Source organism: Phlebotomus papatasi, chromosome 3 (assembly GCF_024763615.1).
Source record: "Phlebotomus papatasi isolate M1 chromosome 3, Ppap_2.1, whole genome shotgun sequence".
Taxonomy (NCBI): Eukaryota; Metazoa; Arthropoda; class Insecta; order Diptera; family Psychodidae; genus Phlebotomus; species Phlebotomus papatasi.
In genome coordinates this window covers 89424436-89443217 of record NC_077224.1, presented here as the reverse complement: position 1 = coordinate 89443217, position 18782 = coordinate 89424436, and the positions used below count along the sequence as shown (strand labels likewise).

The 18782-nt window shown below is 32.6% G+C and overlaps 2 protein-coding genes across 12 annotated transcripts in view; one reads left to right on the top strand and one right to left on the bottom strand.

The window, feature by feature from the left end:
* The first annotated feature begins 2035 nt into the window (after positions 1-2035).
* On the top strand, positions 2036-8662 carry LOC129806314 (icarapin-like). The gene is made up of 5 exons (XM_055854802.1): positions 2036-2623; positions 4911-5108; positions 5480-5598; positions 5702-5947; positions 7944-8662. The coding sequence occupies exons 1-5, from the start codon at positions 2557-2559 to the stop codon at positions 8337-8339; spliced, it is 1026 nt and encodes a 341-aa protein (XP_055710777.1). The 5' UTR covers positions 2036-2556; the 3' UTR covers positions 8340-8662.
* Positions 8657-18782, bottom strand: part of LOC129806312 (CUGBP Elav-like family member 2) — a 28024-nt gene continuing 17898 nt past the window's right edge. For 6 of the 11 annotated variants that reach the window (XM_055854790.1, XM_055854791.1, XM_055854792.1 and 3 more), the window contains exons 3-7: positions 14712-14890; positions 14172-14487; positions 11687-11881; positions 11050-11190; positions 8657-10985 (exon numbers count right to left, since the gene is read on the bottom strand). In XM_055854790.1, coding sequence (XP_055710765.1) covers positions 10714-10985; positions 11050-11190; positions 11687-11881; positions 14172-14487; positions 14712-14890 — 1103 coding nt within the window. In that variant the 3' untranslated portion in view covers positions 8657-10713. Of the gene's footprint in view, positions 10986-11049; positions 11191-11686; positions 11882-14171; positions 14488-14711; positions 14891-17689; positions 17841-18782 lie in introns of those variants that run through there. The other 5 variants (XM_055854797.1, XM_055854798.1, XM_055854799.1 and 2 more) reach the window with 2 other exon arrangements.

Genomic DNA, 18782 nt, shown 5'->3' with positions numbered 1-18782 from the left:
AATTTTTCCTTTTATCGTAAGGGCAAAAAAAGGCGATTCTAGATAATATTGAGTTTAGTTGATCTCAAGACCGGTAGCAAACTTTCGGACAAACAACAATAAAATATTAAAGAAAGATGAATTAATTACGAGTACTTCACCGATAAATTACTGATTGGTGCCTATGTAGCCGGATTGGAAATTTCAAAACCTCTCCAAAAATTCAAACTCAAAAAAAAATCGGTTGAAAAATTGGCTCTCCAGCAGAGTGATTTACTTTTTATCTTCGAAAATTGGATGATGAAACTTTTGCGATCAAATGGACGAAATGTTCGTCCGAGCTACCTCCAGAACATATCCGAAAATAAAAGAAATCGTTGGAACCGTTTTCTAAATAAACAAATAAACATGGTTTTGGACGGGAAGAAAGGGGGTGTGGTAAAAGAAAAAAAAAAGATTTGGAAATAATATATTTATTAGGGGTCACCGGAGACTGAACGTAGATATTTTACTATTTGAGCATTTACTTTAAGCTCTAGACCGGTAACAAATTCGAATGAAGTGGATTTTTATAATGCTCTCTTTTTGAGTTCAAGCAGTAAAAAATAAGCAATGATCATGATAGAGAAATCTAGTGAAATATTGTTTGAAAATTTTTAATTGTAATTGATCTTGTTTTTGTGGTTAGAATTAAAGTTTTAGTTTCATATTCATAGGTCCCCAAATCGGGATCTTAACACTAAACCTACCAAGACCCGGTCAAATTGATCGGTTTAAAATTAACATATTTAAAAGGTACAATGTCACTATTAAACTTTATGAATTTCTTAAAATATGCATATAATATATTTTTCAGTGTTTAAATTTAAATTTTTTGCTCTTTTCCAAGACAAATTTGTTAAGTATACTACCCTACCGCGGTTTGTGCTTTGACCGAAAAACGCCCAAAAACGGTCGGCAGGTTTAGTTTTAAGGTATAATCTTTTTTGGTATTCTAAAGAATCTCTCGCTTTTATGTAGCCATTGATATTAAACTATCTTATTAAACTTTATATACGATCAATATGATGATAAGTCATTGAGTAGGTTATTCCAAGTTCCACACGAACTGAATATACGTATGTTATTTCCTTTTAATTACTTTTATGAAAAAAAAAATATTCATCTGTCTTTTGAGGATAGGATTTTATAAATAATTCATATGGGATAACTTTTTTTCTCTTGCAACTATTGTTGTTTTATTGTTTTTGATAAACGCGTTACAATAATGAATAATTGTTGGAGCAAGGCAAGTCATTTGAATATGAACATGTGCTGATGATAGCTATATAATCGAGTAATAAATTCGAATAATATATAGTATAGAGAAACTAAAGTACGTATTTTTTATGTGTTTCATTGTATAAATTTATTTCTTGCCCCAAAAAACAAACTCTCGATAAAAGAGATAACGATTTGGGGTAGATATAAAAAAAAAATCAAATAAGAAAATTTATAAAAATAATTTCTCCGAATTTTAATATAACATATTTAATTTTTCTTTTACTACCGTGGATAAGGGTAGCTTTGCACCTCTGCTTTCCGTAAGCTTTTCTTTAATTCTGGTATTTAAGGGCGATTAAAATGAATTAAGGAAATGAACTCACATCGGATGCGCCAAGGGGCGCAATCCTTACATATATGCCTTGTCAAAGCTACGGGCTATCTTTGCTGATCGAATAGTAGATCAAATCGATGAAGACCATCTTTAAGCTCTAGAATGAAAGAAAAGCTTACAAAAAGCAGGGGCGAAAAGTCACCCATATCTACGGTCTTGAGAAAAATCTACGCTTAGTACGACACATTTATACAAAATATTTCATTTTTAATGTTCCTGATTAAATTGTTGCAATGCTGAGCTGGTTATATCAATAATGTATGTAATGTATATAGTTCAGAGTTGAAACATCTACAAAAGAATAAATTCAAGGTAAGTGGAAGCAGTGACGTAGTCATGAGAGCAATAGCAGCAATGACTAATGGTTAATGTAAGTATATTTACTTGAGATATTATGACAGTTAAAACATTTCTTCAGTAATTGTTTGGTTTTTCTTCTATATTAGTACAAAAAAAATAGTGGAAAAAATTATGAGTGAAACGTCTGATGGAGAATGTTAGAAGTTTCTAGTGGCGCGTGAAGTATTTTCTAGGTATTTTCCAACACCGCGAATAGTCGCTTCTCTCACGAAACGAAGGCTTATATATTGAAGCGATGCTGATCACTTTCAGTTCAGTTCAAAGAAGATAGTCACAACGAACAGTGCTTCCACAGAAATTTACTTTTATGGCTCAAAATTACTAAATTTAAACAGTCTGGCATTGAGTGATACTGTTTTTTTGTGGACTCTACATCGCTATTTTTGAAATAAGAAATTTACGCGGAAAAAATTTGCAAAAAAAAAACAATAAACAATTAAGTGGAATATATCGATTTTCTGATAAGAATCGTATTTGGTGATCTGAACAATCTCTCGGATATACAGGTTAATTTTTTCTCTGCATAAATCAACATAAATTGAAGTTGAAGTGAATCCAACATGAAGTTGATTACATCAATATTTTTAATCGTATCTGTGACGATACTATGTGTATCTGCTCTACCAGGTAAAATTAGTATAGTGACTATTCATAAGTTAACTCATACACACAATTTCTGATTTGAATGACTCTTTTAACCATGGTGCCTCATATGAAGGTGATTCTGAATGTTAGCAATTTATTCGTGATGCCGATTAAATTCAATTGCCGTAGAATGGATTAATCATCCTCCTTTCGCGATTCTGCACGTTCTATGTCACACTACCATACAACATTGAGTTTTAAGTGCTCCTCTCACTCCTGAACTTAATCCGATACTGAAAATGAATATGAATAGGTGGTGGGTGTGACAAGTTTACATAGGAGGGAAACGCAAAAAGCCAGAGTAGAATATATATAATTCCCACAGCAGAATAATGGACTTGTTTACGTTGCTTAAGCCAAATGCAGGCACAAACATCATCTCAAACACAAACAAAAAGAAGTGATGCAATTTTTTGTAGGCCTCTATATGACTACGAAAGTAATAAAATTTCCACGAAACAAAATAAATCCAAAAAATTAATATCAACGTCAAAGTATTCAAAGCTTTTTTTATCGCATCCATTGAACACGGGAATGCTTAATTGGCTATTTCACTTCTTTTTGTCCTCTTAAAAAGTTTTACGGCTTCACATGTAACGTATATGATTTTGACTAGCCGGTGACTAATTTTCACCACAAAATGACAAAAGCGTTTAAATTTATTTAAAACACTCAACCCTTTTTCTTAACGCAAAACAGAAATTGTCTGACGAAATGAATTTTATTATTATTAATTTCGTAAGTGACTTGAATCATCATGAACTTAAGGGGACGGCCTGAATTAGAAGACCAAACCTTAACAGTTTTCTTTGTTTTTATTTTAAGATAGGGAAAAGACCAAGCTTCACAAAATTTTCGGAATATATTTGAAGTTCTTGAATTATTTTTTTCGAACAAAATTTTGGACTAGAGAGTAGTTTTCTGAAGCGCATTGTCCCAGTACTCTCTAAGTGACAAAAAATTTACAGCTCGTAGGTCTTGTACGAGAAATAATTCTAAACAGATTTCCAATTTTTAAAATGTATTTCCAAAAAAACTTGAGAAAATTGGGGAATAGGAACTTTTTTCTATGGTTTTTTTTATAAGTGCGTACTTTGTGATGAAATATTGGCTTTAAGACGCTGTAAAAAATATTTTAAAAAAAAAATAGTTTTTCAAGTACCATTTAGGTTCAACTAAGAGAGAATTTGATACTGAAGAGAAGAATATTTTGTTTATTTCATTCGGTCCATAAATTTTTTTTATTTTAATTTATTAAAAACAACTGCTTTTGAACATAGGCTCTTGAAGTAGACCTTAAATATACACGTACAATCATAAAGTCAGAAAGCGATAATTTGCGCCCACCGGCGTCTTATGGCCTCTACACATTGGGAGCATTTTTGTCAAAAATTGCTTTTTTGAAGGAAATTCCCTGCAGCGTTGTAGGGGGAAACGTCAAATTTTTGTCAAAAACGCAATTTTTGACAAAAATTTCTCCCAATGTGTAGACACCTTTAGCGTCTTAAGGTGTCTACACATTGGGAGCAATTTTCGTCAAAAATTGCGTTTTTGACAGAAATTTGACGTTTCCCCCTACAACGCTGCAGGGAATTTCCTTCAAAAAAGCATTTTTTGACAAAAATTGCTCCCAATGTGTAGAGGCCATTATTCTTTTTCGTATTAAAATTTGCAAATGTGCGCCCGAATGCTTGCAACCTGCTCGGCGCTTTTTCTTTCGTTTCTGTATCTCCGGAAATATTTATAATTGGATTCTGATTTTTTAATGGTATATTCTTAGTAAGTTTATCTTCTGATTTTACCAACAAAGAAAATACAGACCAATTTTGATGCTCTAATTCAGGCTTCCCCCTTTAGTAAAACAGATTTTATAAAAATCATTCCTGCTTTTGAAGAATATTCAAATTCGTAAATTTTATATTATACAGCCAAGTTCCTTAAATTCAAATGACACGACGGTTGACTTTAAAATATTTAAATAAATATAGGGTATTATATAGCCTGGAGTATATCTTTAAATGCAAATTAAATTTTAAAAAAAGCCCAAAGCAATTGCTTTTGAGAAACATTTTTATTACTATTTCCTAAATTCAACTCTTCAGACAAGGGCTGATTTATATAGGAATTTTTCGTTGTCGTTACTTGAGTCAATCATGAATTCCACATATTACCACCCTTTTTAATCACATAGATTAATCTAAAGCAATTATCTACCTATTGAAGGCTTTTAAAATTATTCAGTAATTAAAAAGATACACTTTCTTTACAGCTCGTTACGATCCAGATGATGATGCTGAAGTGGTTGTTGTTCCTCTTGAGAAACAAGATCCAGCATCCCGAGGCGAACAAGATCCCGATTTTGATAATTTCGATGGGGTAGTTGAAGGTGAAATTCCTGGTGGATTCTTCACCATTTTCCGTCGTCCATTCAGTTTTGACTTTGGCAACTTCTTCAGCGACTTTGAAGGTGATTAATCAGTTTCTCTATAACTTTCCCGGTCAATGTGTTCTAACCCTAAATGCATTTTATCCTTTAAGGTGAAAAGATCATTTTATTTTATTGGTTAAAATGATTACATAGAAAAATGCATCCGGTATCAGTTAATAATGCCTCAAATCAAATTCAATTATTTCGATGCACGGCTCTCACATTTTTTCATGCATCAGTTGAATATATAATATACAATCTGTATGACTATCTTTTATGTAAAGACAGAATATCCGTTTCAGCAGTATTCTATTCAAGTGTACATTTACATATTGGGCATGCATACTGGAATGTAGAAATTACCCGGCAACACTATGATTTTATTGACATGAAATTGTAAATCTTTGCAGAAACACTCAGGCGAATGAGGGAGCATATTGCGAATTCTTGGGCAAATACACCATCCTTCGATGGTGTTGACGTTGAGGAATTGGATCCTTCCAAGGGCAATACCACTTCTACTGTTCAGGTACATAAATTGATTGATAAATTCGAAACGGCAGTGGAAATAATTTAAAAAAAAAAGATATTTTAAGTATGATGACTTAATTGTTTGCATTACTATCTTCTAGATCATTGATGGTCACAAAGTGATTACAAATGAGACAACTTATGTGAAGAAAACCGATTTTGGTACATCAATCTTCAAGCACAGGACCGTTGATGTCAAGCCTCTTGACGAGGAAGGAACTGAAGGTGAGGTTACAATTAATCCTAAGGCAGAGTCTACCACAAAAAGGGATACCGAGATCGAAAAGGATCCTGAATCTTCCGAAGTAGATGCCACGGCGAATGAAGTTGCAGGAGGATACGATGAGGTAAAGCCAACCAATGAACCTCTGACCCGTTGAAAAAATTTCCTTCTAAACCTATAAATTGTTATTGCCTTGCTGCAACTTATCTATTGATGTCCATTACAATATCTTGGAGGTGCTGATCTTTTATTTTAAAAATAATTTTACTGCATGAAATTAATAAAATGAAAAGATCCTTATAAATCTGTGACACTGTTAATATGAATATTGACTTAATATTCCATGTGGCAAATACTTATATAACAATTAATGGATGACTTACAGAAGAATGTTTTCTACAAAATAAAATATTTTATGTTTATCAGAAAAAATGCTATGTTCTTTGATTTCCTGATTTGATTTGATTGTTCTTGAGGGCGCTTCGAGGTTTTGTTTTGTAAGATAATTACATGTTGTACATATTTTTTGCATGTTTACATTGTACTTGATATCTTAATAACAATTATCAGCTTTTGTGAGCAACACAGGACATTATTTTATTATATGAACATGTTTTTACATTTCAGATAGTGTGAATTCGGATTCTCTTAATTTGCGAAGACTTGATGTATTCTTGAGATCCTTGGTATTCTTAAATACTTTTGATCAACTGTTGGGATTCGCGATTTGAAGAACTTATTTAGATTCACGAATACTTTTCAAGAACTATTGGGATTCGACAATACATTTAATATATTTTTGGGATTCACGAATTTTGAAAATCTATTGGGATTAAACAATACTTTTAAAGTACCTATTTTTTGGAATTTGCAAGTACTTTATTGCGCAATTTGGGATTCGTGAATACTTTTAAAGCATTCTTGGGATTCACGAGTGCTTTTGAAGAACTATTGGGATTCGCAAATTCTTTTAAAGTATTTTAGAGATTAACATTTTTTTTATTTAAAGAGTTTTTGGTATGCGCGAGTGATTTTGAAAAACCATTGGGATTCACGAATATCTTTAAAAATAATTCTAAAGAACTATTGAGATTAGCGAGTATTTTGATCTAAAAAATTTTTGGGATTCGCGAATACTTTTAAAGTATTTTTGACATTCTTTAATTCCGAATTAAATTGAAGAAATGAAATTTTTTAAATGAATGATACACAATTTTTTGTTTTTGAAACACTTTTGGGATTCGCGAATATTTTTAATAAATTATTGGCATGTGTGAATACTGTTAATTAGAGAATTCATGGTATTCGCGAATAGTTTTGAGGCACTATGTAGATTTATAAATACTATTAAGTAATTTTGGGGTTCGCAAATGTTCTTGAATTGGTATTTGCGAAGACTTTTAAAATATTCTTGGGATTAGCGAATATTTTCAAAGCATTCTTGGGATCCAAAAGTACTCTTGAAGCGTTATGGAAATTGATTACTTTTGAAAAATTATTGGGATTCACGAATACCTTTAAAGTATTAAAGGGGTTAGCGAACATTTTTATATAAAGAATTTTTGGGATTCGCGAAAACTTTAAAAGAACTATGTTTCGCTAACACTAACTCACTTGGATTCTCTAATACTTTTAAAGCGCTATTTGTATTCGCGAATATTTTTAAGCCACTATTGGGATTCGCGAAAACTTTTGAGCGGTATTGGGATTCGCGAAAAATTTTGAAATATTATTGAGATTCTCTGGATTTATTAATGATTTCTATTGCAATTACCAACATATTCTCCCTATGTATCACCCCAATCACCCCTTGTTTTGGACGTTTTTCAGCAAATTGTGTTTGAAAAAAAAAGGATTCTCTTCATTATTGATAATATTAGATATCTCAATCTTGATTATTTCACAATTTTCACAACTTCAAATTTTCATACTAATTTTGGTCTAATTAAAACTAAATTAAAACAAAATTCATTCATATTCTTTAAAATAATAACCGCATGATTGCAAAAGAAATGTTGTTCTGTGTTGCAAATTAGCAAGATGTGAAAAACAAAACAAATATTTTCCTTCATTTCCATTTTCAAGTAGATTTCTTATTTATATTTCTTTTCTTCACACAGAACAATGAAATGCACGATCTAGTGAATCCTCAGATTCCCCAAAGAGCACATTACGAGAATTTTGGATCACATGAACTAGTATCGCAATTAGCACCGTCATCCCCATCTGCACAATTGTCCACATCCCATAAATCACACCAAATTCAATCATGGATGGATTTCGATTCTCAAGATTATCCAAATTATTTCTCAAAGTTCAATAGAAATGAAATTGAGAAGGAATTTGTTGAGGCTGAACCAATTGATCTCTCAGATGATATAGCTATTAATGAAATGCTAGCTGATCAAGGAGTTGCTGCCTCTGATACGGATGTCGAAGTCTTCACAGTTGACAATGTTGATACACGAAGTCATCAAAGAAAGTACCACTATTCGGAATATAATCCCATCAAGTAGTGCTAAAAGACTTCATTAGCACAAATTTAATGTTAATCATTCAACCAAAGACTATCATTGCGAAGAATGTTAAAGAGTTAGAAGGCTTGTTAAATACTATCTCTCTTATTTTTTTGTTTTAAACAAATCATATTTATGAAATTTACTTTATATTTTTACTATGATTGATATTAATTTATTTATTAATTTTACTCTAAGCTGACATCTTTTATTTAAATTTTATTCATGCAACTGAATCAAAAAGACTTTCTTTTCAAACTATAGTTTGTAATATTTTTTATCAAATAGAAATTCAATCAATAAATTAATAAAAACAATTAAAATCCACTATATCAATTTATTTTCCATAATTTAAATTCTTCTTTGGTGATTACAATATTTAATTATTTTGTAAGTTAAAGATATTGTCTGGCTCCTTGATAATTTCGTTACTCCTAAATCCCGTTTTTTAGCAGGAATGTATCCTAAAAGAAAAGGGCTTCACGTTTTTTGTTGAAGATATGTCAAAAGGATGTTTTTTTTTGATGATTTGATTTTTATGAAACATCCTTTTGATAAACTTTTAGAAAACAGCGTTACAAATCTTTTCTTTAAGAATAATTTGAACTTTATGCAAAATATTTTCAGTTGTGGTAAGAAAATAAAATGAAAATTTTAATTGAATAGTTATGCATTTTTCAGGGCAAGGTTCTTATATAAAATCGTATGAAGGTAAAGTCCAATGAACTTATACGTTATATATGGGTTTCAGACATAGGCTTAAGCCATATGGCTCAAATTATCTAATTTGTTATCAGTCAGGATTTTTTGAAAAATTTTGAAAGGTTTAGAGACACTCGGAAACGGTGGCCTGAAGACGGTCTTAAGTAATCTTCAGACTTAAGATTTAGTCCAGTTCCCGAAAGTTTGAAAATCCTAAATAGCAATCACTTTTTCTTGTTTTTGAAAGTCTCATTGATCATTTGTTTTCAATATTTAATCCTAAATCAAAATTTTCCCAAAAACCTTGACCAACAACCAGTTAGGGAAGTTAAGTATTATTCGGGCTTTAGACCTGAGGCTTAGCCAAATGGCTTGAATTCTGTCATTCCTTATCACACAAGATTTGATTTTAAAAAATCAACAAAACTGTTTGTTATTTAAATTTTGTGTTAAATTAAAAATTAAAATGGGGATGCATAATAGGCCCAAAAGGAGGCCTGGGTGCAGCGGTTCCGCGAGGATCCGCCCCCACTGTAATCTAATCTAATCTATTTAATTTTTTTAAACCCTCGGGAACTAGGCTAAACCTCTGGTCTGAAGATGGTCTGACACAATTAGGCCACGTCCCTGGCTTAATTTTACTTTTCAAATTGCAAAATTAAATTTTAGAAAACCACAGTATCTAGTCGGAATTTCTAAATGATGTGTGCCTTCAAATGATTTTAGGGCGGAGCTTATTCTGACAATTCAAAATTACTTCCATTGAAAGTCTGAGATTTTTTAGGTTACGCATCATCAATTTATGCCAAAGTCGTTTTAACCAAAATTGTTCTACAAAAATTACATTAGAAATAAAACGTTTTGCATCATTTTAAAATGTAATTGCAAAATTTTCAAGACCTATGTTAACTTTCTAGTTTTCTAGTAATAATATTTAAGTACATAGTATTTTTTATTACTCTTAAAATTGGAAGATACCTGTTTCCTACTTAAGTACATAGATTTTCTTGACTTCTATTCATTTTTGGTCACTACACAATATGGAAATTCTACAAAGACTATCCTTTAGGTGCCTAAAGCCTTAATTTGCTTTTAACATTTTTAATATACTCGATTTACTGGCACTGTATTCTATTTTTCTCACGTTGTAATTTATAAAGAATTAAACATTATGCAGATGTAAATAAATATTTAATTTTTAGCCGCACTGCGTTCTTTAATGGGCTAGAGCTTTGGGTATTTAGTGCTTTCAAAGCTCCAGACATATAAAGAACGTAAAAGTACTAAAAGCTAGTAATAAGCCCAGATCAGCTTATTGTAGGTGAGATTCTTAACGTGAGCAAACTCGGAACTTTGGCCCCTTATACCTCATCGGGTCAGGGGTTATTGATCGACTTAAGCATTGTTTTGTTTGATAGGCGGCTGGGCCTAAAATAAGGCTTAATTAAAGTGGCGAAACACATTTTAGCAAATAATAAAAGGATCATGGTAGCTGAGATTGTGAAGAATCTCACCTAATATTTTGTAGGATTAAATATTTAGTTACATGTGGATAATGCTTTAGCAACAAATTTTATAAATTTAATTAATAAAGATTTCTGATTGATTTTTATCAATATTTAACATTAATAACTGAGATATTTTGTGCAAAAATATGATAAAAGGTGCTTTTTCAATATGGCTTCGTGGATTCTTTGGTTCTTTTCAATTGGACTTTGAGTCGCTTAGAGCCGATTTGGAAGCCATGCATCGTTTGTATGGCCGCTTGAGCTGAATTAGGATTATCATATGAAACAAAACCAAAGCACTTTGATAAATTTGTCTGCTTATCTATAAAAACTTTTGATGATACAACATTGCCAAAAGGCAAAAATGTCGATGCTAAATCCGTATCGGTGAATTCCTGCGGTAAATGATAAATGAATAGGTTGCAACCCTCAGGACCTGCCGTAGATGAAAATAAAAATGTTTAGAATTGATAAAAAATAGGAGAAAGAATTTGCAAAACCTTCAATTTGCTTCCCAGCTACGGAAGAAATTGCTGCAGGACCCAGCTGAGCAGGAAATGCTGCAGCAGATGCTGCACCCAATCCCGGAAGACCTGTTGCTGCTGTATATGCTACTGGTAGGCTATCAGTGTTTGCCGTCCCTTTGTACAGAGAGATAAATTAGAAATATATTAAATTGACATGCAATACATCAACTAGAATATCTTCTAATGGGATAATGATGTCAATAAAATATGAAACATTCAGCATAACGACTAATACTGATGACAATATCCATTCTCACAAAATATCATTTTCGATACATACTGACATACATTGGCACTTCTACGGTAATATATATTACAGAATCATATACTGTGAATTTCGGTTTTTCATCCATCACTTAGCACATGCTTTTAAAGTACATAAACCATGAGAGTTATTTACTCAACAGTGATTATCACTGGGTGAGTAATTGTATGTACATGCAATGTACACAGATCAATCGCACAATACACATACACACATTTCCTCTTCAAGAGCTCTGATTGACTTGATACTACGAGCACTTGGACTACCTGACTAGAGAGGGGGCTTCAACTACTGATTGGTAGAGTTTAATGTAAGTGATGAGCATATGCTCGATGGACTACTCACAAAGTGGTTTTCCCGCGATTGCCGTGGCGGCCGATATCGGCGTTATTGCTGTTAAAGTGGGTGGCTGGGGGGATGTGGACTGAGGCACTGGATGACCCATTGCAGCCAGGGTAACGACGTTTTGCATGGATATTGGTGCCAAGAGGCCAGCGGCTGAAGGAGCTGAAGTCGGATCCGTGGTAGGAGATGCTAAACCTTTGTTAGAGTTTTTCAATGCTTTAGACAATTTTAGCAACATTATTGTGTAGAGGAGAGCGGAGCTGTATTGTACAGTATTTCAACAAATAAATAAATAATTAAATTTAATGTAAAATTGGTCTCAAAGCCTCCCAGCTTTGCGGAGTGTTCGAGTTCACGAGATAGAGTTCTTCGTGAATTAAATTTTTCACATAATTTTACTGATCGAACTCAAAGAGAAAGCAGTTATATAATAGATTTTTTTCAATTTGTAACTATCCTGGAGCTTAAACGGTTAAGAATATCAACTTCCGATCTTCGATGACCCCCAATAAAAAAAAAACAATATCTCCAGACGTTTCTTTTCTCTCCCCATTCCCTTTCATCCCCTAAAAAACATGTTCTTTTTTGGTTTTTCTCTAAATTGGCCCAAGATTTTTCAATGATTTTCGGAAATGTTCTAGAGGTAGTACGGAAAATTCGCCATTTTGAATTAAAAAGATCAAAGGTACTTTGGAGGACTTATTTTTAATGAATTTGGTGAAATTCAGATTTTTTGGATAGGTATTGAAATTTTGAACACGGCTGCATCAGTCTTCATCGGTAACAAATCGGTTAAGTACCCAGTTTTGAATAGTTTTTTTTGGAATTTTCTTTTTTATGTTGACCTAAAGTTTCTTCCCGAGCTAGAGGTCAAACGGTAAGAGATATCGACTTCCGGTGTCCGATGATGCCCCCCTCCCCCATAAGTGGTCATTATCATTGATGATCTTTCTTCCTTTTTCCCCTATCTCCCTCCACCCCTTCAAAACCATGTTTTTTTTTGGTTTTTTATATCCAAGGCTATTTGAGTCGGGTGCGAGAAGATTCAGCCCAAAATAAAAATTATTTTCTTCCCAGTGAACTTGAAGATCTGGGAAGAAAATAATTTTATTCTGGGTGAATTTTCTTTCACCCGACGACGACTACCGGACTATACCTTTGAATAAATTACAACATAGATTTGCCTATTTATTGTTTGTTTAACTTTATTTTCCAAAATCGTATTAATTCAAAATCAATTGACACAGCAAATGTTTTATCTGGAATTATAAAACCTGTTAAATGAACGTTTTCAGGAGCTGATTAAACTTTAACCTTGAAAAAACGTTACTATAGAAATGATTTTTAAAGTCATTATTGTATGAACAAATTATCTGCGAACACCGGAATAAACCAAGTTTAAGCAATGGGTATCAGCTGTACTTCTAAATTCTTCGAATTTTATTCCTTAAAACGATTTCAACGGTTTACCTTTACATATTTGAAAATAAAGCCCACAACTAAGGCAAAAATTTACTGATTTGTATCGGGGCTTTGTATTTGTAGAAGTCCCGGTCAAAATCCCGAAAGCCAAAATCCCAAAAGCCAAAATCCCGAAAGCCAAAATCTCGAATTCCAAAATCCCGAAAGCCAAAATCCCGAAAGCCAAAATCCCGAATAGGCCAAAATCCCGAATTTTTAAAAGTGTCATAACTACTCCCACGATTGCACCCACGCTTGCTGGAGGCAAGGGGAAATCTTCTGTGTCTTGGGAAATTATTTTGAATATTTTCCTCCATATAATTTTATCCCTTTCACGACTTTGAACATTCGGGATTTTGGCTTTCGGGATTTTGGCTGCCATCGATTTGTAGAACCTACGACAAAGTAGCTGAATCGAAATCTCGACAAAATACTTTTATAAATTCTCACTACGGTCGGTCAAATCGAATTATTTTTATACAATTTGTATTAATAAATGAAACTGAAATACCTGTTCAATATATTCCCGTTCTCCTCTACATAATTTTTCCGTAAATGAAATTTAATGCTACTGCAAATGTTTTGAAAAATTGTAAAAATAACATCTAGTGACATAACACATTTACATTACACACAAATAGATCCTTCAGTGTTCTTTTTACACTAAATGATGCAAAATATATTAATTTATTAACCTACATTTCACAATGTGTTAAGACATTTTGCAACTTCTCAATATTTAAGCACAAGTATATAGTTTTTTTTTCTATAAAAGAATTGACACTAGTAATTTAAACAAGGGGAACTTTTTCTCAATTTTCCACGGTTGCTGCATCTAACGCTAAACAGTTGATAAAACTTAGAACTAATTGCGATCGAGATAACATAAAATTGAATGCAGGTGAAATATAACAATGTATATGTTCGTTTTTTACATCTTTCCATACTTCAGTGAAGGAAATCATTCTCTCAAATATAGTGCAAACAATTTGTACAGGTAATTTGCAAATACAAATGAAAGTACCTTGAAGCAATTGTTGCTGAATATTAACTGTTTGGAGGCCTTGGAGTTGCTGAAACAGTTGAAGTGTTTGCGAGGGAGGAATAGCATCAGCAGCCAAGAATGGGCTCTGCTGTTGCGGAGGATTGGGCAGAACAGGTGACGCTATCGTGGTGGCAGATTGTGTGAGAGGCATGGAGAGGCCATTTGTACCTGGTACACTCCAGAGATTTGTCTGCAATTGCTGTAGTCTTTTCTGCTCTTTGTCCTTCTGTGTGTCGGCAAACTTTACCACAAGAGGTGCTGAACACCCTTCCATGGTTTTGCTCTGATGAAGTCCCTAAGGGAAGTCCAATGAAATCATCTAATTTTTTTTTGTTTTATTTGAATCAGAATAATAGATAATCTGCTGTTAAATAAACTCCTCCCACAAAAAAATAAGACACACCCACTGGGAGCATGAGTAATTGAAAATTACATTTTACCGATCAAAGAGAATATACTTTAGAACTTTAAAATTATTTGATAAATTGAGCGAATTAAACTTAATCTACTGACTATTACCTTAATAGCACTTATTGCTGCTTGCTTGGTAGCAAATGTCACAAAAGCACAACCTTTACTTTGTCCGTTTTGGTCCCTTAGTACAGTGCACTCTTCAATGGTTCCATGGCCAGAGAAAAGTTGCCTTACATCCTGCTCATTGAATTTTTTACTAAGCATCCCCACAAAGAGCTTTCGATCTAAAAAGAAAAGAATTTAGAGGAAATTGCATTGAATAAAATATTCATTTTATTTTCTTATGTTTTTTTCTTGGTTTTACATCAAATATTTCTAGGACGAAATTTTTCTTATTTTTGTCTATCTTGAGTTCGTGTGATTGACAATTTAGTCATATTGATTCCCTTCTTATTTTTTCCCCAAAGATACACTCTCTTGCTAGAAGAATCGACATAAAAATGCTTCACATGTCACATGTGATTTTTGTCAGAAGATTTCTGAAAGACTGACAATTTATCTTTTTCACTGATGCCTCACTAGTGAATTGTGAAAAGCCCACGGCGGAAATGTTTTGGATTATGGGGAAAAAGAAGTTTTTCGCTTTTAGCCTAGAAGAAGAAAAAAAGATATGGTAGTATTTTTAGAGCAGAAAGTATTTTAGATAAGGCACATGCCTAAATGGTTGGTCTAATTAACTCAATTTGCAAAATATTGATTGTTATTTGGAACACTCATATTCCATGGCACTAAATCGTTTGCTTTCTTTCTTCAAGGCAAGAAAATTAATTCTGGGTATTCTTTTATGCTTGAATAGCATAAATTATTCAAGATAAAAAAAAGATATCTTTCTAAATTGTGACAGACGACACGACGTCGCATCATTAGCAAATGTTCCGTGAATGGAAGCTTGGAATTGGCTAAATAGTCTTTAGAACACTGTCAGTTATATCAGAGATTCAGTGTATACAGAGGATTATACACTATTTGCCAATGAATGATTTTCCGATTTTTTTAAATAACTCTAATAGAATAGAATTTATTTCATCCCTTTCTTTTAACCCAACGAGACCAACCTTAACCTGAAATAATCTGTAGTGGGTAACTGTTAAGAGGGAGGATATAAGCTAAATGGATCATTTAATTAACAACAGCTATTTTTACAAAAATTATTATTAATGATGCATTTTTCCAATGAGGAATGAAAAGGAGAAATTTTTCTCTTGAAATTTTTTTTAGCACATAACTGTTGTAATGTGCTTTTACATAATCGAATTGTCTTGGTTCAAGGACGAGAACTGGAGAAAACAGTCATGATAGCAACCAATACAGGCAAAAGTCGATAACGCAGATATACGTGAGAGCAGTCTTGTACAAAAAAATACATGCTCAAGAGAAAGTTTTCCACATTTAAATTTTCATCGGAATAGCATCATAATGGTACTAATCCAATGAAAAATGAATACAGTAGACTCTCTCTCAATTGGGCATTTGGGGCAAAATGTCATCCGGTTTATCGATAGATTTAGGCGTCAAAGCCTGTGTAAATTCTACAAAAAGCGCTGAATTATAAAGAATCACGATAAAATAGGAAGAACTACAACGAATTTGAGCAAATTAGCTTCATAATTAAACGTGAAAATTGTCAATAAAATTTTTTGCCTAATTGAAAAAGAGCCGATTGAACGAAAGTCTACTGTATGTTTTTTTAGCACTTCACTGTTCTCAAGCGTTTCTGTATTATCGACTCATCTTTTCGTTGATCCCTGTCTCGACTGTTTTCCCCAGTCTTCGCTGTGTTCTAAAACCATCGCCATCCATCGTGACTTACCGCTGAAACCATCGTGACAGACATCAATTCATAGAAAAGAAAAGTCAGTTATGCAGAATCACTTGAGAACAGTAAAGTGCCAAAATACAAAAAAGGTTAAATCTTTCCCCAGACATTTTTCATCACTTTGCTTTTCTTAAGTGCTTTTGTACTCTCGACTTTTCTTTGTGTTGGTTCCTGTCTCTACTGTCTGAGTCCTTGCCGTGTTCTAAAACCGTAAAATAATCGTAACAAAAACTAATCAGAGAAAGATCGATTATGTAAAAATACTTAAGAACAGTAAAATTCTAAAAAAAAATGTTCGTTTTTTTCTTTGGAATAGTATACTATAATTCCTGTGTAATTTCGGTCAATAGGGAATGGATGTTTGCTTCCCAACGTATCAGCTTTCAAATTAACTTTTAGGATTGGTCTACCTTAGAACAGGAAATGATGTTCTATAAGATTTTTTTTTTTAGAAATTACAATATTCGAGCTCTGACGTATATAAAAAAAACTATGGCGAGATAGTGGTTACAGGGGTGTAGACAAAGCGGTTAAGTGGCATAAAAAGGAAAAATTTTGCACTTTTACAGAAAAAGCCAAGGAGAAATATGGTCAGAAGTAGTTAGACACATTATTCCTAATTTGTCAAAAGATAGTGGAAAACTTCTTAATTAATAGGTATAATTTTCTTAAGAAAAGTACAAATCTTATAATAAAATTAAATTAGCGAAAAGTGGTTGGTTTATCGTAATGCTTGCACAGCAAAGCGCAAGCCATCGTTTATCAACACATGGAAAGAATTTCATGCAGAATCAGATTATTCAGAATAGACACCGTAAATTGAGTCAGCAAAATTTTCGTTGTACTTCAACCCTCAAACCATTCTGTAAAACCCAAAGTAAATGGTTGAGCCACAAGAAGAATATTTGTCAGTTTTGTGAGAAGTATTGCTTAAAATGCAACAAGTATTTTACAAATGAATTTCTCTCTGGAAAACCTTTTTGTGCAACATAAAATTTGACAACGATGAATGTATGAAAAATTGTGGCACACAAAAAAATACTCAAGAGCAAATATTCGTTTTCCTGAAAAGAACCTCATAGAGAATTTTCTGATATTCTTTCCATTTACTTCAAGTTTTCCACTATGAACCACTGAATTTGATTAATTGACTCTGAAGCACTTTAAAACCAGATGGGCATTTCAGTTTATTGTGCCTTTAACTCACTTAATAGCCCACCATTCGGAAAAATCGATTAATGGAAACCTTTGGAAATGTTTTTCTCCAATATATAGGTCCGATTTCATGCCTTTCAGTTCTGGCTTCTATCACCACTAATTAGATAATTGGACTATAATTACAACAATAATAACAATGGACTATTTCAATAGATACAATCACTACATCAAACTCCTAGTGGGTAATGAATATCTTATTCAAATACATATCTACAATCATACACATACAGGTCCAGTATTGTATTACAATTTTATTTCACAAATAAGACAAATTTAATTAAAATCCAATAATAATTTAATTTGAAAAGATATTAATAATGTCAATTCCGCATAATTTTATTTTTATTTTCACATTTTCAGACTAAAGTAATTCTGTACAATGATATGAATGAGTAAAAAATAAATAAACAAGAAGATAAAAAATGTTTAAAACACTTTCACAGATTAAATTTCACTCTAAATTCACAATCATCACTTCTCAACACATTTAATAATCGTTTTGAAATAAAATAGAAAAACTTCCTGACCTTCTATTTTAGTCGAAACACAGTTAAGGACATTGATGCAACCAAATGCATTTATTATCAATTATTCGGTACAAGTGCGGTACAATTCCATTATAACTACATTTTAATATTTCGCATTCGCTTTTATTATACGTGGATTCCCCACCTCAACGAGTGCTTCACTTTGTTTATTAGAAATAAGGACTAAGTACGCAAAAATATTTTAAATATAAATATAATATGTTAACTTATGGGAGAGGGGGCGTTGAAGATCGAAGGTCGGTATCTCTTATCGTTTAGCCTCTAGCCATGTCACAAGCTTTAGAATTCGATCAAAAAAAATTTTTTTCAAAACCGGCTCATGACCGATTAAGTCCGACGCAGTCAGGTTGCAAACTTCAATATCTTTAAGCAAATCGCATGAAAAATAGACCCTCCAAAGTTATTATACTTTGATCTCAGAAAACCAAAAAACATGGTTTTGATGGGGATGGAGAGGGATAGGTGAAAAAGTCTGTTTTAACAGACTTGTTATAATGTTAACTTATGGGGGGGGGATGTCGAAGATCGGAAGTT